The sequence below is a fragment of the Cyanistes caeruleus genome, chromosome 4 (assembly GCF_971803275.1).
Source record: "Cyanistes caeruleus chromosome 4, bCyaCae1.hap1.1, whole genome shotgun sequence".
NCBI lineage: Eukaryota > Metazoa > Chordata > Aves > Passeriformes > Paridae > Cyanistes > Cyanistes caeruleus.
In genome coordinates this window covers 707,201-729,751 of record NC_141704.1, presented here as the reverse complement: position 1 = coordinate 729,751, position 22,551 = coordinate 707,201, and the positions used below count along the sequence as shown (strand labels likewise).

Below are 22,551 nucleotides of genomic sequence, written 5' to 3'. Positions count from 1 at the left end.
TGCTGAGGGAGCCCGGTGCTGAGAGAGCCCGGTGCTGAGGGAGCCCGGTGCCATGAGAGCCCGGTGCTGAGGGAGCCCGGTGCTGAGGGAGCCCGGTGCTGAGAGAGCCCGGTGCTGAGGGAGCCCGGTGCTGAGAGAGCCCGGTGCTGAGGGAGCCCGGTGCTAATAGAGCCCGGTGCTGAGAGAGCCCGGTGCTGAGGGAGCCCGGTGCCATGAGAGCCCGGTGCCATGAGAGCCCGGTGCTGAGGGAGCCCGGTGCTGAGGGAGCCCGGTGCTGAAGGAGCCCGGTGCCATGAGAGCCCGGTGCTGAGAGAGCCCGGTGCCATGAGAGCCCGGTGCTGAGAGAGCCCGGTGCTGAGGGAGCCCGGTGATGAGAGAGCCCGGTGCCATGAGAGCCCGGTGCTGAGGGAGCCCGGTGCTGAGGGAGCCCGGTGCTAATAGAGCCCGGTGCCATGAGAGCCCGGTGCTGAGGGAGCCCGGTGCTGAGGGAGCCCGGTGCTGAGGGAGCCCGGTGCCATGAGGGCCCGGTGCTGAGGGAGCCCGGTGCTGAGGGAGCCCGGTGCCATGAGAGCCCGGTGCTGAGGGAGCCCGGTGCCATGAGAGCCCGGTGCTGAGGGAGCCCGGTGCCATGAGAGCCCGGTGCTGAGGGAGTCCGGTGCCGAGGGAGCCCGGTGCTGAGGGAGCCTGGTGCCATGAGGGCCCGGTGCTGAGGGAGCCCAGTGCTGAGAGAGCCCGGTGCCATGAGAGCCCGGTGCCATGAGGGCCTGGTGCCATGAGGGCCCGGTGCTGAGGGAGCCCGGTGCTGAGGGAGCCCGGTGCCATGAGAGCCCGGTGCCATGAGGGCCTGGTGCTGAGGGAGCCTGGTGCTGAGGGAGCCCGGTGCCATGAGAGCCCGGTGCTGAGGGAGCCCGGTGCTGAGAGAGCCTGGTGCCATGAGAGCCCGGTGCCATGAGAGCCCGGTGCTGAGGGAGCCCGGTGCTGAGGGAGCCCGGTGCCATGAGAGCCTGGTGCCATGAGAGCCCGGTGCCATGAGAGCCCGGTGCTGAGGGAGCCCGGTGCTGAGGGAGCCCGGTGCTGAGGGAGCCCAGTGCTGAGGGGGCCCGGTGCCATGAGGGCCCGGTGCCATGAGAGCCCGGTGCTGAGGGAGCCCGGTGCCATGAGGGCCCGGTGCCATGAGAGCCCGGTGCTGAGGGAGCCCGGTGCTGAGGGAGCCCAGTGCTGAGGGAGCCCGGTGCTGAGGGAGCCCGGTGCCATGAGGGCCTGGTGCTGAGGGAGCCCGGTGCTGAGGGAGCCCGGTGCTGAGGGAGCCCGGTGCCGAGGGAGCCCGGTGCTGAGGGAGCCCGGTGCCATGAGGGCCCGGTGCTGAGGGAGCCCGGTGCTGAGGGAGCCCGGTGCTGAGAGAGCCCGGTGCTGAGAGAGCCTGGTGCAGAGGGAGCCCAGTGCTGAGGGAGCCCGGTGCTGAGGGAGCCCGGTGCTGAGGGAGCCCGGTGCCATGAGGGCCCGGTGCTGAGGGAGCCCGGTGCTGAGATAGCCCGGTGCCATGAGAGCCCGGTGCCATGAGGGCCTGGTGCCATGAGGGCCCGGTGCTGAGGGAGCCCGGTGCCATGAGAGCCCGGTGCCATGAGGGCCTGGTGCCATGAGGGCCCGGTGCTGAGGGAGCCCGGTGCCATGAGAGCCCGGTGCCATGAGGGCCTGGTGCCATGAGGGCCCGGTGCTGAGGGAGCCTGGTGCTGAGGGAGCCCAGTGCCATGAGAGCCCGGTGCTGAGGGAGCCCGGTGCTGAGGGAGCCCGGTGCTGAGGGAGCCCGGTGCTGAGGGAGCCCGGTGCCATGAGAGCCCGGTGCTGAGGGAGCCCGGTGCTGAGGGAGCCCGGTGCTGAGAGAGCCCGGTGCTGAGAGAGCCCGGTGCTGAGGGAGCCCAGTGCTGAGGGAGCCCGGTGCTGAGGGAGCCCGGTGCTGAGGGAGCCCGGTGCCATGAGGGCCTGGTGCTGAGGGAGCCCGGTGCTGAGGGAGCCCGGTGCTGAGGGAGCCCGGTGCCATGAGGGCCCGGTGCTGAGAGAGCCTGGTGCTGAGGGAGCCCAGTGCTGAGGGAGCCCGGTGCTGAGAGAGCCCGGTGCTGAGGGAGCCCGGTGCCATGAGGGCCCGGTGCTGAGGGAGCCCGGTGCTGAGATAGCCCGGTGCCATGAGAGCCCGGTGCCATGAGGGCCTGGTGCCATGAGGGCCCGGTGCTGAGGGAGCCCGGTGCCATGAGAGCCCGGTGCCATGAGGGCCTGGTGCCATGAGGGCCCGGTGCTGAGGGAGCCCGGTGCCATGAGAGCCCGGTGCTGAGGGAGCCCGGTGCTGAGGGAGCCCGGTGCTGAGGGAGCCCGGTGCTGAGGGAGCCCGGTGCCATGAGAGCCCGGTGCTGAGGGAGCCCGGTGCTGAGGGAGCCCAGTGCTGAGGGAGCCCGGTGCTGAGGGAGCCCGGTGCTGAGGGAGCCCGGTGCTGAGGGAGCCCGGTGCCATGAGGGCCCGGTGCCATGAGGGCCCGGTGCCATGAGAGCCCGGTGCTGAGGGAGCCCGGTGCCATGAGAGCCCGGTGCCATGAGGGCCCGGTGCCGTGAGAGCCCAGTGCTGAGGGAGCCCGGTGCTGAGGGAACCCGGTGCTGAGGGAACCCGGTGCCATGAGGGCCCGGTGCCATAAGAGCCCGGTGCTGAGGGAGCCCGGTCCTGAGAGAGCCCAGCCCTGAGGGAGCCCTGAGGGAGCCCGGTGCTGAGGGAGATCAGCCCTGAGGGAGCCCTGAAGTAGCCCAGCCCCATGGTAGCCCAGCCCCATGGTAGCCCAGCCCCATGGTAGCCCAGCCCCATGGGAGCCCAGCCCCTTGGTAGCCCAGCCCCATGGTAGCCCAGCCCCATGGTAGCCCAGCCCCTTGGGAGCCCAGCCCTATGGTAGCCCAGCCCCTTGGTAGCCCAGCCCCGTGGGAGCCCAGCCCCATCCTGCCCCCAGCACCCCGGAGCTCCGGGGCCGGCAGCTGATCCCGAACGGGCGCGGGACACGGAGCAGCTGCTGATGGAACCCCTGAGGAACAGCCCGTTCCTGGGAGCACTGTCTGTGCCAAAAAGCACAGGCTCCAAAGGTGCTGCATTGTGTGCCTGGGCAGGGCTGGCAGCTGCACGGATTGTATCCGTGGGGATGGGGCTGGGAGTGCTCCCCTGCAGAGGAGAAGGGTCCAGGGAGAGCTTCCAGAACGTTCCAGGGCCTGCAGGGGCTCCAGGAGAGCTGGGAATGTTCCCCTGGAGAGGAGAAGGCTCCAGGGAGAGCTCAGAGCCCCTGCAGGGCCTGAAGGGGCTCCAGGAGAGCTGGGAATGTTCCCCTGGAGAGGAGAAGGCTCCAGGGAGAGCTCAGAGCCCCTGCAGGGCCTGAAGGGGCTCCAGGAGAGCTGGGAATGTTCCCCTGGAGAGGAGAAGGCTCCAGGGAGAGCTCAGAGCCCCCTGCAGGGCCTGAAGGGGCTCCAGGAGAGCTGGGAATGTTCCCCTGGAGAGGAGAAGGCTCCAGGGAGAGCTCAGAGCCCCTGCAGGGCCTGAAGGGGCTCCAGGAGAGCTGGGAATGTTCCCCTGGAGAGGAGAAGGCTCCAGGGAGAGCTCAGAGCCCCTGCAGGGCCTGAAGGGGCTCCAGGAGAGCTGCAGAGGGACTGGGCCAGGGCTGCAGGGCCAGGAGCCAGGGAATGGCTCCCAGTGCCAGAGGACAGGGCTGGATGTTGGCAATTGGCAATTGGGAATTGCTGGCTGGGCTGGAATTGCCAGAGCAGCTGGGGCTGCCCCTGCATCCCTGGCAGTGGCCAAGGCCAGGCTGGAGCCTGGGGCTGGGCCAGAGGGAGCTGTCCCTGGCCTTCCATGGAGTGGGAATTCTCTGCAATACAGGATTTGTTTTTCTAAGCCTGGGACAGCAGTGGGGTCCTGCCAGGCAAAGCTGGGGCAGTTCCAGGGCACAGGGTCACCTCACTTGTTCCCAAAGGCAGAAGTTCCTTGGAGTGCAGAGAAACAGCTCCCAGCTCCTCATTCCAATGCCCAGGAGTCTGAGCTTCATCTTCATCCTGCTCTTCCCTCTCTGTTCCATCGTGCCACAGTCTGCCTGGCCCTGCTCTCCCTCAGTGTTTGTGTTTTCCCTTTTCCTCAATGCCATGGGGAGAAGGTTGGAAAGCAACACCCCGAGGGTGCCTGGAACACAAATTCCTTAAATCCCTGATTCCCAGCTTGTCCTGAGGGCTTCCCTGCCCCAGACTCCCTCTGAGCTGGGGCTGTTTTTGTGGGAAGGGACCCACAGTGACCTCCCAGGGCTGACCAGAGTCCGGGTGTGCTGTCAAGGGCATCGCCCTAATGTTCATCTCAGCCAGCCCTCGCTGGGAAAGGATCTCCTCCCATCCCTTCCTTGGGGTTTGTGTGGGGCTGGGAGTGCTGGGGGAGCTGTCCCTGTGCTCCTGGAGCCCCTCGGGCTTGGTGCTCCTGGCTGGAACATGGGGATGAGGAAGGCCTGGAGCTGGCATGGCCAGGGTGTGTTGGTGGCCAGGGACAGCCCTGGGAGTGTCCCCAGCTCCTGGAGCCCCTCGGGCTCGGTGCAGGGGGGCTCCTGGCTGGAACTTGGGGATGAGGAAGGCCTGGAGCTGGTGTGGCCAGGGTGTGTTGGTGGCCAGGGACAGCCCTGGGAGTGTCCCCAGCTCCTGGAGCCCCTCGGGCTTGGTGCTCCTGACTGGAACATGGGGATGAGGAAGGCCTGGAGCTGGTGTGGCCAGGGTGTGTTTGTGACCAGGGACAGCTCTGGGAGTGTCCCCAGCTCCTGGAGCCCCTCGGGCTCCGTGCAGGGGGGCTCCTGGCTGGAACATGGGGATGAGGAAGGCCTGGAGCTGGTGTGGCCAGGGTGTGTTGGTGGCCAGGGACAGCCCTGGGAGTGTCCCCAGCTCCTGGAGCCCCTCGGGCTTGGTGCTCCTGGCTGGAACATGGGGATGAGGAAGGCCTGGAGCTGGTGTGGCCAGGGTGTGTTTGTGACCAGGGACAGCTCTGGGAGTGTCCCCAGCTCCTGGAGCCCCTCGGGCTCCGTGCAGGGGGCTCCTGGCTGGAACATGGGGATGAGGAAGGCCTGGAGCTGGCATGGCCAGGGTGTGTTGGTGGCCAGGGACAGCCCTGGGAGTGTCCGCAGCGCCCAGCCCTGCTCATGTGTGCTCTGCTCCCCTCTCCAGAACAGCCTGGGGCTGATCTACACCATCTACGTGGACGGGCTGAGCGTGTCCCTGGAGAACGTCATCGGGAACCTGCTGACCTGCACCATCCCCATCACGGGGGGAGCTCAGGTGGGTGTCCTGCAGCCCTCCTGTCCCAGCTCTGTCCCTCTCAGCGTGCTGGCCATGCTGGCTCTGTGCCCTGCTGCCTTCCCCAGAGCTCCTGAGCACAAACTCCATCAGATCCTCGATTAGCCACCAGCTGCTGCGGTGGTTCCGTGCCCTGGCTCCTGCTGCCTTGGGACAGACAGGTGTGGTCAGTCCATGCAAGCATTCCCTGCTCCGAGGGCACTCCTGGGGTCTGGCTCTGTGCTCAGCCCTGTGGGATCACCCTGTGGAGAGCTGCTCCAGAGCCCAGCGCTGGCACAGCCGTGGGGACACGGGCCAGCAGGGCCAGCAGGGCCAGCAGGGCCAGGACAGCAGCCTGGAGCTCTCCTCGGGGCACTGGCTTGGTGCTGTGTCTGTGCCAGGTCCTGTGCCTGTGTCTGTGCCAGGTTCTGTGTCTGTGTTTGTGCCAGGTTCTGTGTGTGTGACTGTGCCAGGTCCTGTGTGTGTGAATGTGCCAGGTCCTGTGTCTGTGTTTGTGCCAGGTCCTGTGTGTGACTGTGCCAGGTCCTGTGCCTGTGTCTGTGCCAGGTCCTGTGTCTGTGTCTGTGTCCATGTCTGTGCCAGGTCCTGTGTCCATGTCTGTGTTCATCTCTGTGCCTGTGTCCATGTCTGTGCCTGTGACTGTGCCAGGTCCTGTGCCCATCCCTGGGGCCCTGAGGAGCAGTGTCAGCTTCTCCTGGAGCTGAGGCCGCCCTGCTGTCCCCCCAGAGCCGTGTGTCCCCCCAGAGCCGTTTGTCCCCCCCACAGCCGTGTGTCCCCCCAGACCCGTGTGTCCCCCCAGACCCGTGTGTCCCCCCAGAGCCATGTGTCCCCTTGAGCCGTGTGTCCCCCCACAGCCGTGTGTCCCCCCAGAGCCGTGTGTCCCCCCCAGACCTGTGTGTCCCCCAGAGCCGTGTGTCCCCCCCAGACCCGTGTGTCCCCCCAGACCCGTGTGTCCCCCCAGAGCCATGTGTCCCCCCAGAGCCGTGTGTCCCCCCAGAGCCGTGTGTCCCCCCCAGAGCCGTGTGTCCCCCCAGAGCCGTGTGTCCCCCCAGAGCCATGTGTCCCCCCAGGGCCATGTGTCCCCCCAGAGCCGTGTGTCCCCCAGACCCGTGTGTCCCCCCAGAGCCGTGTGTCCCCCCAGACCCGTGTGTCCCCCCAGCCTGCTCCAGGGCCAGCTGGGCTCAGCACACGGGGCTGGGGGGCTCCCTGGGGATGGCAGAGAGGGAAAGCCCAGCTGGAGCCCGTGGCACGAGGCTGGGGACAGCAGCGTTGTGCCCTGGAGCTGTGCTGGCCCCTGGCACGGCCCTGGGGACGTGTGCTTGTGTCCCACGTGCCTTCCCCTCGGCTGTGCTCCCCTTCTCCCCACAGAGTGCCAGCAGTGATCCCACAGCCAGGCTGATCCAGGGGGGAGCCTTGGACAGGCTGGGACAGCGCTGTGGGGCAGTGGGACAGCGCTGTGGGGCACTGGGACAGCGCTGTGGGGCAGTGGGACAGCACTGTGGGGCACTGGGACAGCGCTGTGGGGCAGTGGGACAGCGCCAGGGACACTGGGACAGCGCTGTGGGGCAGTGGGACAGCACCGTGGGGCAGTGGGACAGCGCTGTGGGGCAGTGGGACAGCACCAGGGGCAGTGGGACAGCGCTGTGGGGCACTGGGACAGCACCAGGGGCAGTGGGACAGCGCTGTGGGGCAGTGGTGCCTCCCCTGGGGATTCCTGCCCGCTGACCCCGAGGGGCTCTCCCCGACCCCAAAGGGCTCTCCCTGACCCCGAGGGGCTCTCCCTAACCCCAAGGGGCTCTTCCTGACCCCGAGGGGCTCTCCCTAACCCCGAGGTGCTCTCCCCGATCCCAAGGGGCTCTCCCTGACCCCGAGGGGCTCTCCCTGACCCCGAGGGGCTCTCCCTAACCCCGAGGGGCTCTCCCTGACCCCGAGGGGCTCTCCCCGACCCCGAGGGGCTCTCCCTGACCCCGAGGGGCTCTCCCCGACCCCGAGGTGCTCTCCCCAATCCCAAGGGGCTCTCCCTGACCCCGAGTCCCAGCGGGATTTGGGGCAGCTGCTGCTGCAGGTCTGGGGCGCCCTCTGGCAGCCAGAGCTGATCCCAGGAGAGGCCAGCAGCGCTCAGATTTGTGGTGAGGGTGCAGCAGGCCTGTGCCCAGGGAGGTGCTGCCCACCCCGGGCTGTGCCAGGCACCCGGCTCCTCAGTCCCTTCCCACGGGACCTGCCCGGCTCCGGCCCCTCGCGGCTTCTCTGCCCCCACGGCTCGCTGAGCTTGGCACAGATCCGTGCCCCCAGCTGGGGCAGGACGGCTCCGTGCCGTGGGAACGGGGACTGCGTCACAGCGGGGACACTTTGGTGGTGGCACTTCCCGTGGTTTTGGTGCTCTCCTGCCGTGGCCAGCAGGTGTTCCTGGTGCTGTGGGCATTCTGTGGCCGTGTCTGTGGGGTTCTGTCCTGTCCCATTGTCCCTGCTGGTGTCCGTGTCAGTGTCCCTGGGCTCCTGTCCTGTCCCATTGTCCCTGCTGGTGTCAGTGTCCCTGGGTTCCTGTCCTGTCCCACTGTCCCTGCTGGTGTCTGTGTCGGTGTCCCTGGGCTCCTGTCCCTGCTGGTGTCTGTGTCCGTGTCCCTGGGCTCCTGTCCTGTCCCATTGTCCCTGCTGGTGTCTGTGTCAGTGTCCCTGGGCTCCTGTCCCACTGTCCATGTCTGTGTCAGTGTCCCTGGGCTCCTGTCCTGTCCCACTGTCCCTGCTCATGTCTGTGTCCGTGTCCGTGTCTGTGTCCATATCCGTGTCCCTGGGCTCCTGTCCCTGCTGGTGTCCGTGTCAGTGTCCCTGGGCTCCTGTCCTGTCCCATTGTCCATGTCTGTGTCAGTGTCCCTGGGCTCCTGTCCTGTCCCACTGTCCCTGCTGGTGTCCGTGTCTGTGGGGTTCTGTCCTGTCCCATTGTCCCTGCTCGTGTCTGTGTCAGTGTCCCTGAGTTCCTGTCCTGTCCCACTGTCCCTGCTGGTGTCTGTGTCGGTGTCCCTGGGCTCCTGTCCCTGCTGGTGTCTGTGTCAGTGTCCCTGGGCTCCTGTCCTGTCCCATTGTCCCTGCTGGTGTCTGTGTCAGTGTCCCTGAGCTCCTGTCCTGTCCCACTGTCCCTGCTGGTGTCTGTGTCAGTGTCCCTGGGCTCCTGTCCCTGCTGGTGTCTGTGTCAGTGTCCCTGGGCTCCCGTCCTGTCCCACTGTCCCTGCTGGTGTCCATGTCAGTGTCCCTGGGCTCCTGTCCCTGCTGGTGTCTGTGTCAGTGTCCCTGGGCTCCTGTCCTGTCCCACTGTCCCTGCTGGTGTCCGTAGGCTCCTGTCCTGTCCCACTGTCCCTGCTGGTGTCTGTGTCTGTTACCGCTGAAGATGAATAGATCACACGGACACAGATCGAGGTGTGGTGAAGAAAGAGCACAGTTTATTTTTCCCCCCAGGATTTATAAGTTTCTGACCATGGCCAGGGATTAGATTGGTCAGAAATTGGCCAGGGATTGGATGGTCAGGATAACACTTTCCCCCTGCACTGGCCATGAGAGATGCCCATCACAAAACGTGGAACAGAAAGAATGTACACATATCTATGTTTACAGTCACTGTCCTGGGAAAGTCCTTAGAAAACCATGGCAGCAAGCTCAGAAGCTGAGTTTTCAGGGTGACACATGTCCATGTCCCTGGGCTCCTGTCCCTGCTGGTGTCTGTGTCAGTGTCCCTGGGTTCCTGTCCTGTCCCACTGTCCATGTCTGTGTCAGTGTCCCTGGGCTCCTGTCCCTGCTGGTGTCCGTGTCCGTGTCCATGGGCTCCTGTCCTGTCCCACTGTCCCTGCTGGTGTCCGTGTCCGTGTCCCTGGGCTCCTGTCCCACTGTCCATGTCTGTGTCAGTGTCCCTGGGCTCCTGTCCTGTCCCACTGTCCATGTCTGTGTCAGTGTCCCTGGGCTCCTGTCCCTGCTGGTGTCTGTGTCCGTGTCCCTGGGCTCCTGTCCCTGCTCGTGTCCATGTCTGTGTCAGTGTCCCTGGGCTCCTGTCCCTGCTCGTGTCCGTGTCCGTGTCCATGGGCTCCTGTCCTGTCCCACTGTCCCTGCTGGTGTCTGTGTCAGTGTCCCTGGGCTCCTGTCCCACTGTCCATGTCTGTGTCAGTGTCCCTGGGCTCCTGTCCTGTCCCACTGTCCCTGCTGGTGTCTGTGTCAGTGTCCCTGGGTTCCTGTCCTGTCCCATTGTCCCTGCTGGTGTCCGTGTCAGTGTCCCTGGGCTCCTGTCCCTGCTGGTGTCCGTGTCCGTGTCCCTGGGCTCCTGTCCCACTGTCCATGTCTGTGTCAGTGTCCCTGGGCTCCTGTCCCTGCTGGTGTCAGTGTCAGTGTCCCTGGGTTCCTGTCCTGTCCCATTGTCCCTGCTGGTGTCCATGTCAGTGTCCATGGGCTCCTGTCCCTGCTGGTGTCCATGTCTGTGTCAGTGTCCCTGGGCTCCTGTCCTGTCCCATTGTCCCTGCTCGTGTCCGTGTCCGTGTCTGTGTCCATGTCCGTGTCCCTGGGCTCCTGTCCCTGCTGGTGTCCGTGTCCGTGTCCCTGGGCTCCTGTCCTGTCCCATTGTCCATGTCTGTGTCAGTGTCCGTGTCCGTGTCTGTGTCCATATCCGTGTCCCTGGGCTCCTGTCCTGTCCCATTGTCCCTGCTGGTGTCCGTGTCAGTGTCCCTGGGCTCCTGTCCCACTGTCCATGTCTGTGTCAGTGTCCATGGGCTCCTGTCCCTGCTCGTGTCCATGTCCATGTCCGTGTCCCTGGGCTCCTGTCCCTGCTGGTGTCCGTGTCCGTGGTCTCCTGTCCCTGTCCGTGTGTCCTAACTGACTGTGCTCTCTGTCTGTCCCACCTCAGCCTGACGCGGAGGACGAAGCCGTGGTACGAACTCCTTTTCTTTCCCACCTTCTTTTTGCCTTTTTTCTCTCCTGGTTCTGGGTCTGTCCCCTCGTTAGCAGCCTCTCTGTTAATTACTGTGCCCCAGCCCCCGGTCCCGGTCCCTGTGTGTCCCTGAATGCCAGGCCCACCTCTCTGGGGCTGTGAGAGCCCAGCGAAAGGTTCTGAGAACCCAGCTCAGGGTTCTGATTCTCACAGGTTCTGTGAGAACCCAGCTCATGGTTCTGATAACCCAGTTCAGGGTTTTGATAACCCAGTTCAGGGTTTTGATAACCCAGCTCAGGGTTCTGATAACCCAGCTCAGGGATGTGAGAACCCAGCTCAGGGTTCTGATAACCCAGCTCAGGGTTCTGATAACCCAGTTCAGGGTTCTGTGAGAACCCAGCTCATGGTTCTGATAACCCAGCTCAGGGTTCTGATAACCCAGGTCAGGGTTCTGATAACCCAGCTCATGGTTCTGATAACCCAGCTCAGGGTTCTGATAACCCAGCTCAGGGTTCTGTGAGAACCCAGCTCAGGGTTCTGATAACCCATGTCCCAGGGATCCCTCATGTCCTGGAGATCTCTTGAGTTCTGGGGACCAGTGGGTGCTGTGGCAGCAACTTCTCTCTTTTTTCCTCCTCCTCCTTCTCCTTCTCCTCCTCCTTCTCCTTCTCCTTCTCCTTCTCCTTCTCCTTCTCCTTCTCCTTCTCCTTCTCCTCCTTCTCCTTCTCCTTCTCCTTCTCCTTCTCCTTCTCCTTCTCCTTCTCCTCCTTCTCCTCCTCCTGCAGCAGATGGGGGTTGTGCTGGGGCATGGTGGCCCTGGCTGTGTGCCCGGGGGTGTCTGGCTGTCCCTGTCCCTGTCCTTTCTCTGTCCCTGTCCCTCTCCTGTCCCTGTGCTGTCCCTGTCCCGTCCCTGTCCCCAGCCCTGTCCCTGTCCCTCTCCTGTCCCTGTCCCTCTCCTGTCCCTGTCCCTCTCCTGTCCCTGTCCCTCTCCTGTCCCTGTCCTGTGCTGTCCCTGTGCTGTCCCTGTCCCGTCCCTGTGCTGTCCCTGTGCTGTCCCTGTCCCGTCCCTGTGCTGTCCCTCTCCTGTCCCTCTCCTGTCCCTGTCCCTCTCCTGTCCCTGTCCTGTGCTGTCCCTGTCCCGTCCCTGTGCTGTCCCTGTCCCGTCCCTGTCCCTGTGCTGTCCCTGTGCTCTCCCTGTGCTGCCCCTGTCCCTGTGCTGTCCCTGTGCTGTCCCTGTGCTGTCCCTGTCCCGTCCCTGTCCCTCTCCTGTCCCTGTCCCTGTCCCTGTGCTGTCCCTGTGCTGTCCCTGTCCTGTCCCTGTGCTGTCCCTGTCCCCGTCCCTGTCCCTGTCCCTGTCCCTGTCCCTGTCCCTGTCCTGTCCCTGTGCTGTCCCTGTCCCGTCCCTGTGCTGTCGCGGTGGCTCTGGTGACAGGGGTGTGTGTTCCCTTGCAGAGGACGATCTCTCTGGGAGCAGGGGACAGGCAGGTGATCCAGACCCCCATCAATGACTCTCTGCCCGTCAGCAGCTGCAGCGTGGCCCTGCTCTTCCGCCAGCTCGGTGAGACGTGTCCCCACGCTGTCCCCATTGTCCCCACGCTGTCCCCACGCTGTCCCCACGCTGTCCCCACGCTGTCCCCACGCTGTCCCCGCGTCCCCATGCTGTCCCCGTGTCCCCACGCTGTCCCCATGCTGTCCCCATGCTGTCCCCACGCTGTCCCCACGCTGTCCCCATGCTGTCCCCGTGTCCCCGTGTCCCCACGCTGTCCCCACGCTGTCCCCATACTGTCCCTGTGTCCCCACGCTGTCCCCACGCTGTCCCCATGCTGTCCCCGTGTCCCCACGCTGTCCCCACGCTGTCCCCATTGTCCCCACGCTGTCCCCACGCTGTCCCCACGCTGTCCCCGCGTCCGCATGCTGTCCCCATGCTGTCCCCGTGTCCCCACGCTGTCCCCACGCTGTCCCCACGCTGTCCCCACGCTGTCCCCATACTGTCCCTGTGTCCCCACGCTGTCCCCACGCTGTCCCCACGCTGTCCCCACGTCCCCACGCTGTCCCCATACTGTCCCCGTGTCCCCACGTCCCCACGCTGTCCCCATACTGTCCCCGTGTCCCCACGCTGTCCCCACACTGTCCCCACGCTGTCCCCACACTGTCCCCACACTGTCCCCGTGTCCCCACGCTGTCCCCACGCTGTCCCCGTGTCCCCGTGTCCCCACGCTGTCCCCACGCTGTCCCCACGCTGTCCCCATGCTGTCCCCGTGTCCCCACACTGTCCCCACGCTGTCCCCACGCTGTCCCCGTGTCCCTGTGTCCCCACGCTGTCCCCGTGTCCCCACACTGTCCCCACGCTGTCCCCACGCTGTCCCCGTGTCCCCACGCTGTCCCCACGCTGTCCCCGTGTCCCCGTGTCCCCACGCTGTCCCCACGCTGTCCCCATGCTGTCCCCACACTGTCCCCACGCTGTCCCCACGCTGTCCCCACGCTGTCCCCATGTCCCCACGCTGTCCTCACGCTGTCCCCACGCTGTCCTCACGCTGTCCCCACGCTGTCCCCACGCTGTCCCCGTGTCCCCACACTGTCCCCGTGTCCCCACGCTGTCCCCACGCTGTCCCCACGCTGTCCCCGTGTCCCCACGCTGTCCCCACGCTGTCCCCACGCTGTCCCCACGCTGTCCCCATGCTGTCCCCATGCTGTCCCCATGCTGTCCCCACACTGTCCCCGTGTCCCCACGCTGTCCCCACGCTGTCCCCATTGTCCCCACGCTGTCCCCACGCTGTCCCCACGCTGTCCCCACACTGTCCCCGTGTCCCCACGCTGTCCCCACGCTGTCCCCACGCTGTCCCCACGCTGTCCCCACGCTGTCCCCATACTGTCCCTGTGTCCCCACGCTGTCCCCACGCTGTCCCTGTGTCCCCGTGTCCCCACGCTGTCCCCACGCTGTCCCCATGCTGTCCCCACGCTGTCCCCACACTGTCCCCGTGTCCCCACGCTGTCCCCGTGTCCCCACACTGTCCCCATACTGTCCCCACGCTGTCCCCACGCTGTCCCCATACTGTCCCTGTGTCCCCACGCTGTCCCCGTGTCCCCACGCTGTCCCCACGCTGTCCCCACGCTGTCCCCACGCTGTCCCCACACTGTCCCCGTGTCCCCACGCTGTCCCCGTGTCCCCACGCTGTCCCCACGCTGTCCCCACGCTGTCCCCACGCTGTCCCCACGCTGTCCCCGTGTCCCCACGCTGTCCCCGTGTCCCCACGCTGTCCCCACGCTGTCCCCACGCTGTCCCCACGCTGTCCCCACACTGTCCCCATTGTCCCCACGCTGTCCCCACGCTGTCCCCATGCCACCCAGGGTCCCCGGGGGTCACCTCCCACAGGAGCCTCCCCAGCCCTGCTGTGCCATCCCTTTTCCAGGGGGGTGGAATTGGGGCTGGGGTCTGGAGGAGCAGCCCGGGGCTGCCACTGGCCTCGTGCCCCCCGGGAGGGGTCACTCTGTGTCCCCAGGAAGGGTCACCGTGTCAGGGGGGGTCCCTGGGGGGTGTCAGGGGATGTCAGGGGTCTCTGGGGGGTGTCAGGGGTCTCTGGGGGGTGTCAGGGGTCTCTGGGGGTCTCTGGGGGTGTCAGGGGTCTCTGGGGGATGTCAGGGGATGTCAGGGGTCTCTGAGGGGTCCCTGGGAGAGTGTCAGGGGGTCTCTGGGGGTCTCTGGTGGTGTCAGGGGTCTCTGGGGCTGTCAGGGGGTCCCTGGGGGGTGTCAGGGGTCTCTGGGGGGTGTCAGGGGTCTCTGGGGGTCTCTGGGGGTGTCAGGGGTCTCTGGGGGTGTTGGGGGTCCCTGGGGGTCTCTGGGGGATGTCAGGGGTTTCTGGGGGTCTCTGGGGGGGTGTCAGGGGTTTCTGGGGGGTGTCAGGGGTCTCTGGGGGTGTCAGGGGATGTCAGGGGTCTCTGAGGGGTCCCTGGGAGAGTGTCAGGGGGTCTCTGGGGGTCTCTGGTGGTGTCAGGGGTTCCTGGGGGGTGTCAGGGGATGTCAGGGGTCTCTGGGGGGTGTCAGGGATCTCTTGGGGGGTGTCAGGGGTCTCTGGGGGGTGTCAGGGGTCTCTGAGGGGTCCCTGGGAGGGTGTCAGGAGGTCTCTGTGGGTCTCTGGGGGGTGCCAGGGGTCTCTGGGGGGTTGGGGGTCCCTGGGGGTCTCTGGGGGGTGTCAGGGGTCTCTGGGGGTCTCTGGGGGTGTCAGGGGTCTCTGGGGGTGTCAGGGGGTCCCTGTGGGGGTGTCAGGGATCTCTGGGGGTGTCAGGGGATGTCAGGGGTCTCTGGGGGGGTGTCAGGGGTCTCTTGGGGGGTGTCAGGGGTCTCTGGGGGTGTCAGGGGTTCCCTGGGGGTGTCAGGGGGTCCCTGGGGGTGTCAGGGGTCTCTGGGGGGGTGTCAGGGGTCTCTGGGGGTGTCAGGGGTCTCTGGGGGTGTCAGGGGGTCCCTGTGGGGGTGTCAGGGGTCTCTGGGGGTGTCAGGGGGTCCCTGTGGGCGTGTCAGGGGGTCTCTGGGGGTCTCTGGGGGTGTCAGGGGTCCCTGTTGGGGTGTCAGGGGTCCCCCCCGGCTCCTGACCCCGCTGCTGTGCCCTGCCCAGGCATCACCAACGTGCTGTTCCTGTTCTGCGCGGCGCTGACGGAGCACAAGATCCTGTTCCTGTCCAGCAGCTACCAGCGGCTGACAGACGCCTGCCGGGCCCTCCTGGCCCTCATGTTCCCCCTCAAGTACAGGTGAGGGTGTCCCCTGAGCCTCCAGCCGTGCCAGCCGTGCCAGCTGTGCCAGCTGTGCCCCTGGCCCGCCCTCGGTGCCTCCCAGGCTCTGGGCAGTAACCGGGAATCTCCCAGGCAGAAGGAAGTGGGGCTGTGCTGGGAAATGTTCTCTCCTTGCTGGGCAGCAGGGACAGGAGCCAGGGAACCATGGAGCTGTGCCAGGGGAGGGATAGGATGGAGAGCAGGAAAGGTTTTTCCCCAGAGGGTGCTCCCCAGGGAATGGGAACGCTCCAGGAGCGTTCGGACACCGCTGCCAGGGATGGCCGGGCTGGGCCGGGAGATGGAGCCGTGATCCCTGCGGGTCCTCTCCGTGAGCAGGAGCGAGCAGTCCCAGCAGTGTCGGTGGTGGCCAAGCCAGCGTGGAGACTCCTGTGGAGTGGCTGGAACCCTGCTGTCCCCAGGGAGCTGGGAATGTCCCAGAGGGATTGGGAACACTGGGAACACACTGGGGCTCCTGGCAGCTGTGCAGTGACGGATGGGCTGAGGTTCCTGCTCTCCAGGCCGGCCTGGCCTCCCCAGGCTGTCCCAGGGGAACCTTCCTTTCCACACAACCGTGGAATCCCTGAGCTTGGAAAAGCCCTCCAGGCTCACCCAGTCCAAGCTGTTCCCAATCCCCTCCTTGTGCCCAGCCCAGAGCCCTGAGGTGTCCAGGAATTCCTTGGACACCTCCAGGGATGGGCATTGCAAACCTCCCTGGGCAGCCCCTGCCAGGGCCTGACCCCCTTTCCATGCAGGATTTTCCCTGAAATTCTTCTTTTGGAGTTAACGGCTCTGCTGGAAACCTTTTCCTTGGCCAGACTTTGATTGTAACCCCAAGGCCAGACAGGGATCCTATCATGGAATCCCGGGATGGTTTGGGACAGAAGGGACCCCCGAGCCCCCCCAGTGCCCCCCTGCCATGGCAGGGACACCTCCCACTGGCCCAGGCTGCTCCCAGCCCCAGGCTCCAGCCTGGCCTTGGCCACTGCCAGGGATGCAGGGGCAGCCCCAGCTGCTCTGGCAATTCCAGCCCAGCCAGCAATTCCCAATTGCCAATTGCCAACATCCAGCCCTGTCCTCTGGCACTGGGAGCCATTCCCTGGCTCCTGGCCCTGCAGCCCTGGCCCAGTCCCTCTCAGCCTTTGGGATCTCTGTGTGGCCGAGCTGCCCTGGAGGGGCTGGGGGTGCCCGGGGTACCCTGGCCCAGCTCCGGGGCTGGGATGCTGTGGGGCTGGGATGTGGGGCAGGCTGGGATGTGGGGCAGGATGGATGTGGGGCAGGCTGGGATGTGGGGATGGCTGGGATGTGGGGCAGGCTGGGATGCTGTGGGGCAGGCTGGGATGCTGTGGGGCAGGCTGGGATGTGGGGCAGGATGGATGTGGGGCTGGGATGTGGGGCAGGATGGATGTGGGGCAGGCTGGGATGTGGGGCAGGCTGGGATGCTGTGGGGCAGGCTGGGATGCAGTGGGGCAGGCTGGGATGCAGTGGGGCAGGCTGCAGTGGGGCAGGCTGGGATGCTGTGGGGCTGGGATGTGGGGCAGGCTGGGATGTGGGGCAGGATGGATGTGGGGCAGGCTGGGATGTGGGGCAGGCTGCGATGCTGTGGGGCAGGCTGCGATGCTGTGGGGCAGGCTGGGATGCAGTGGGGCAGGCTGGGATGTGGGGCAGGCTGCAGTGGGGCAGGCTGGGATGCTGTGGGGCAGGCTGGGATGTGGGTCAGGCTGCAGTGGGTCAGGCTGCAGTGGGGCAGGCTGCAGTGGGGCAGGCTGGGATGTGGGGCAGTCTGCAGTGGGGCAGGCTGCAGTGGGGCAGGCTGGGATGTGGGGCAGGCTGGGATGTGGGGCAGGCTGGGATGTGGGGCAGGCTGCAGTGGGGCAGGCTGGGATGCTGTGGGGCAGGCTGGGATGTGGGGCAGGCTGCAGTGGGGCAGGCTGGGATGCAGTGGGGCAGGCTGCAGTGGGGCAGGCTGCAGTGGGGCAGGCTGGGATGTGGGGCAGGCTGGGATGTGGGGCAGGCTGCAGTGGGGCAGGCTGCAGTGGGGCAGGCTGCAGTGGGGCAGGCTGGGATGTGGGGCAGGCTGGGATGTGGGGCAGGCTGGGATGTGGGGCAGGCTGGGATGCTGTGGGGCAGGCTGCAGTGGGGCAGGCTGCAGTGGGGCAGGCTGCAGTGGGGCAGGCTGGGATGTGGGGCAGGCTGCAGTGGGGCAGGCTGCAGTGGGGCAGGCTGCAGTGGGGCAGGCTGCAGTGGGGCTGGGCTCGGGGCTGATTCTGGGGCTGTTTCTGGTTGCAGTTTCACCTACGTGCCCATCCTGCCCGCCCAGCTCCTGGAGGTGCTGAGCACCCCCACCCCCTTCATCATCGGCGTCCACTCCATCTTCCAGTCCGAGACCCAGGAGCTGGTGAGGCCACGTGCCCTGTCCTGGGGACAGCTCTGGGGACAGCTCTGTGCCACGTGCCCTGTCCTGGGGACAGCTCTGGGGACAGCTCTGTGCCATGTGCCCTGTCCTGGGGACAGCTCTGGGGACAGCTCTGTCCATCCTGGGGGTGCCCAGGGCCACGGGCTCCGTGTGCTCTGCCTGGGGTCCCACAGGAGCCAGGGGAATAGCTGGGAGCAGAGGGAATGGATGGGAGCAGAGGGAATGGATGGGAGCAGAGGGAATGGATCGATCCTTTGGGAATGGCTGGATCCTTTGGGAATGGATGGGAACAGAGGGAATGGATGGGAGCAGAGGGAATGGATGGGAGCAGAGGGAATGGATCGATCCTTTGGGAATGGATGGGAGCAGAGGGAATGGATGGGAGCAGAGGGAATGGATCGATCCTTTGGGAATGGATGGGAGCAGAGGGAATGGATGGGAACAGAGGGAATGGATCGATCCTTTGGGAATGGCTGGGAACAGAGGGAATGGCTGGATCCTTTGGGAATGGATGGGAGCAGAGGGAATGGATGGGAGCAGAGGGAATGGATCGATCCTTTGGGAATGGCTGGATCCTTTGGGAATGGATGGATCCTTTGGGAATGGCTGGGAGCAGAGGGAATGGATGGATCCTTTGGGAATGGCTGGATCCTTTGGGAATGGATGGGAGCAGAGGGAATGGATCAACCCTTTGGGAATGGATGGGAACAGAGGGAATGGATGGATCCTTTGGGAATGGATGGGAGCCAGGGGAATGGCTGGGAGCAGAGGGAATGGATGGGAACAGAGGGAATGGATCGAACCTTTGGGAATGGTTGGGAGCAGAGGGAATGGATGGATCCTTTGGGAATGGCTGGGAGCAGAGGGAATGGATGGGAACAGAGGGAATGGCTGGATCCTTTGGGAATGGATGGATCCTTTGGGAATGGATGGGAGCAGAGGGAATGGATGGATCCTTTGGGAATGGATGGATCCTTTGGGAATGGATGGGAGCAGAGGGAATGGATGGGAGCAGAGGGAATGGATCGAACCTTTGGGAATGGTTGGGAGCAGAGGGAATGGATGGATCCTTTGGGAATGGCTGGGAGCAGAGGGAATGGATGGATCCTTTGGGAATGGCTGGATCCTTTGGGAATGGATGGGAGCAGAGGGAATGGCTGGGAACAGAGGGAATGGATGGGAGCAGAGGGAATGGATGGGAGCAGAGGGAATGGATCGATCCTTTGGGAATGGCTGGATCCTTTGGGAATGGATGGGAACAGAGGGAATGGCTGGATCCTTTGGGAATGGATGGATCCTTTGGGAATGGATGGATCCTTTGGGAATGGATGGGAACAGAGGGAATGGCTGGATCCTTTGGGAATGGATGGGAACAGAGGGAATGGATGGGAGCAGAGGGAATGGATCGATCCTTTGGGAATGGATGGGAGCAGAGGGAATGGATGGATCCTTTGGGAATGGATGGATCCTTTGGGAATGGCTGGGAGCAGAGGGAATGGATGGGAGCAGAGGGAATGGATCGATCCTTTGGGAATGGATGGGAGCAGAGGGAATGGATCGATCCTTTGGGAATGGCTGGGAGCAGAGGGAATGGATGGGAACAGAGGGAATGGATCGATCCTTTGGGAATGGCTGGGAACAGAGGGAATGGATGGATCCTTTGGGAATGGATGGGAGCAGAGGGAATGGATGGATCCTTTGGGAATGGATGGGAGCAGAGGGAATGGACGGGAGCAGAGGGAATGGCTGGGAGCAGAGGGAATGGATGGATCCTTTGGGAATGGCTGGGAACAGAGGGAATGGATCGATCCTTTGGGAATGGATGGATCCTTTGGGAATGGATGGGAACAGAGGGAATGGATGGATCCTTTGGGAATGGCTGGATCCTTTGGGAATGGATGGGTTTTGTGAGAATGGTCCTATGGGAATGGCAGGGTCCCTCTCCTGCCAGGTGTCCCCCTGTCCCCTCATGAGGGATCCCAGTGGATTTGGGGACGGGATGGGACCCAGGGACTGCCGAGGGCTCAGGGGAGGCGGGGAGGAGCCTGAGCCATAGGACAGCTCCGTGTCCCCTGGGGGAGGTGACACTGGGATCAGCAGTGTCCCCCTGCTGTCCCCCTGGCAGCTGGACGTGGTGATCGCTGACCTGGACGGTGGCACTGTCAATGTCCCCGAGTGTGTGCACATCTCGCTGCTCCCGGAGCCGCTGCTGCAGCAGACCCGGGAGGCGCTGTCCATGGTGAGTGCCGCCATTCCCCTTCCACATCCAGCGGCGTTCCCTGGGAATGGCACAGCCGTGAGGGGAGCTGGCACTGGAGCTGCTCTGCAGGCAGGATTCCTGCCTTGGGGTGCTGCCCTGCCTTGGGGTGCTGTTCATGCCTTGGGGTGCTGTCAATGCCTTGGGGTGCTGTCGTGCCTTGGGGTGCTGCCCCATTCCTTGGGGTGCTGTCCATGCCTTGGGGTGCTGTCCATGCCTTGGGGTGCTGTTCATGCCTTGGGGTGCTGTCCATTCCTTGGGGTGCTGTTCATGCCTTGGGGTGCTGCCCTGCCTTGGGGTGCTGCCCTGCCTTGGGGTGCTGTCCATGCCTTGGGGTGCTGCCCCATTCCTTGGGGTGCTGCCCTTCCTTGGGGTGCTGCCCTGCCTTGGGGTGCTGTCCATGCCTTGGGGTGCTGTCCATGCCTTGGGGTGCTGTCCTGCCTTGGGGTGCTGCCCCATTCCTTGGGGTGCTGTCCTGCCTTGGGGTGCTGCCCTTCCTTGGGGTGCTGTCCATTCCTTGGGGTGCTGTCCATGCCTTGGGGTGCTGTCCATGCCTTGGGGTGCTGCCCCATTCCTTGGGGTGCTGTCCATGCCTTGGGGTGCTGCCCCTTTCCTTGGGGTGCTGTCCTGCCTTGGGGTGCTGCCCCATGCCTTGGGGTGCTGTCAATGCCTTGGGGTGCTGCCCTGCCTTGGGGTGCTGTTCATGCCTTGGGGTGCTGTTCATGCCTTGGGGTGCTGTCCTGCCTTGGGGTGCTGTCCTGCCTTGGGGTGCTGTCAATGCCGTGGGGTGCTGTCCATGCCTTGGGGTGCTGTCCATGCCTTGGGGTGCTGCCCCATTCCTTGGGGTGCTGTCCATGCCTTGGGGTGCTGCCCCTTTCCTTGGGGTGCTGTCCTGCCTTGGGGTGCTGCCCCATGCCTTGGGGTGCTGTCCATGCCTTGGGGTGCTGCCCCTTTCCTTGGGGTGCTGTCCTGCCTTGGGGTGCTGCCCCATGCCTTGGGGTGCTGTCAATGCCTTGGGGTGCTGCCCTGCCTTGGGGTGCTGTTCATGCCTTGGGGTGCTGTTCATGCCTTGGGGTGCTGTCCTGCCTTGGGGTGCTGTCCTGCCTTGGGGTGCTGTCAATGCCGTGGGGTGCTGTCCATGCCTTGGGGTGCTGTCCATGCCTTGGGGTGCTGCCCCATTCCTTGGGGTGCTGCCCCATGTCTCGGGGTGCTGCCCCATGTCTCGGGGTCCCATCCATGTCTTGGTGTGCTGCCCCATTCCCTGGGGTGCTGCCCCATGTCTCGGGGTCCCATCCATGCCTTGGGGTGCTGCTCCATTCCCTGGGGTGCTGCCCCTTCCTTGGGGTCCCATCCATGCCCTGGGGTGCTGCCCCATGTCTCGGGGTCCCATCCATGCCTTGGGGTGCTGCTCCATTCCCTGGGGTGCTGCCCCTTCCTTGGGGTCCCATCCATGCCCTGGGGTGCTGCCAGCATCATCCATCCAGGATGGGATGAGCTGAGCGTTCTCCTTGGGCAGGTCCTGGACCCGGAGCTGGAGGTGGCCGACCTCGCCTTCCCCCCTTCCACCATTTCCGCCTCTTCCCTCAAGATGCAGGTGAGGGCTGGGAGGGAGAGGGTCCCTGGGTGAGGGGTGGGAGGGAGAGGGTCCCTGGGTGAGGGGTGGGAGGGAGAGGGTCCCTGGGTGAGGGGCTGGGAGGGAGAGGGTCCCTGGGTGAGGGCTGGGAGGGAGAGGGTCCCTGGGTGAGGGCTGGGAGGGAGAGGGTCCCTGGGTGAGGGCTGGGAGGGAGGGGGTGTCTGGGTGAGGGGTGAGAGGGAGAGGGTCCCTGGATGAGGGGTGGAGGGAGAGGGTCCCTGGGTGAGGGCTGGGAGGGAGAGGGTCCCTGGGTGAGGGGTTGTTCCCAGGGAATGTTTGGGGCTCCCAGAGCTGTAGAGCTCCCCATCCTCCCCGTGCAGCTGCTGGGGGACAGAGCTGTCCCTGTCCCCTCATCCCAGGGTTGATCCCATGCTGGGGGGAGATTCCTGTCCCCATCCCTCAGCCTCATTCCCTGCCCTCACCCCGGGTTGGTGCCGTGCTGGGGGGACATTCCTGTCCCCACAAGGTGCCCTGTCCCTGTCCTGTGCCCCAGAGGGAATCTCAGCTTCATTCCCGGCCCTCACCCCGGGCTGATCCCGTGCTTGGGGACATTCCTGCCCCGGGAGATTCCTGTCCCCACCCCAGCCTCATTCCCGGCCCTCACCACGGGCTGATCCCGTGCTCGGGGACATTCCTGTCCCCATCCCTCAGCCTCATTCCCTGCCCTCACCCCGGGCTGATCCCGTGCTCGGGGACATTCCTGTCCCCATCCCTCAGCCTCATTCCCGGCCCTCACCACGGGCTGATCCCGTGCTCGGGGACATTCCTGTCCCCATCCCTCAGCCTCATTCCCTGCCCTCACCCCAGGCTGATCCCATGCTCGGGGACGTTCCTGTCCCCACGGGCTGCCCTGTCCCCGTCCCGTGCCCCACAGGGAATCTCAGCCTCATTCCCTGCCCTCACCCCGGGCTGATCCCGTGCTCGGGGACATTCCTGTCCCCATCCCTCAGCCTCATTCCCTGCCCTCACCCCGGGCTGATCCCGTGCTCGGGGATGTTCCTGTCCCCACGGGCTGCCCTGTCCCCGTCCCGTGCCCCACGAGCCCCGGCTGTGCTCCCCTGCCCCAGGACAAGGAGATCCGGGCCGTGTTCCTGCGCCTGTTTGCTCAGCTGCTGCAGGGCTACCGCTGGTGCCTGCACATCATCCGCATCCACCCCGAGCCCGTCATCCGCTTCCACAAGGTGAGAGCCCGGCACGGCCGGGGTGCCACTGTCACTGTGTCACTGTGTCACTGTCACTGTC

The 22,551-nt window shown here is 65.3% G+C and overlaps 1 protein-coding gene across 6 annotated transcripts in view; it reads left to right on the top strand.

The window, feature by feature from the left end:
• The window catches only part of SBF1 (SET binding factor 1), a 135,259-nt gene that overhangs the window by 56,791 nt on the left and 55,917 nt on the right, over nucleotides 1-22,551 (top strand). For 3 of the 6 annotated variants that reach the window (XM_086886218.1, XM_086886215.1, XM_086886219.1), the window contains exons 5-12: nucleotides 5,211-5,321; nucleotides 10,219-10,242; nucleotides 11,695-11,800; nucleotides 14,853-14,985; nucleotides 17,293-17,401; nucleotides 19,545-19,658; nucleotides 21,193-21,270; nucleotides 22,377-22,490. In XM_086886218.1, the coding sequence (XP_086742344.1) occupies nucleotides 5,211-5,321; nucleotides 10,219-10,242; nucleotides 11,695-11,800; nucleotides 14,853-14,985; nucleotides 17,293-17,401; nucleotides 19,545-19,658; nucleotides 21,193-21,270; nucleotides 22,377-22,490 (789 nt within the window). The remainder of the gene's footprint in view (nucleotides 1-5,210; nucleotides 5,322-10,218; nucleotides 10,243-11,694; nucleotides 11,801-14,852; nucleotides 14,986-17,292; nucleotides 17,402-19,544; nucleotides 19,659-21,192; nucleotides 21,271-22,376; nucleotides 22,491-22,551) is intronic. The other 3 variants (XM_086886216.1, XM_086886220.1, XM_086886221.1) reach the window with 1 other exon arrangement.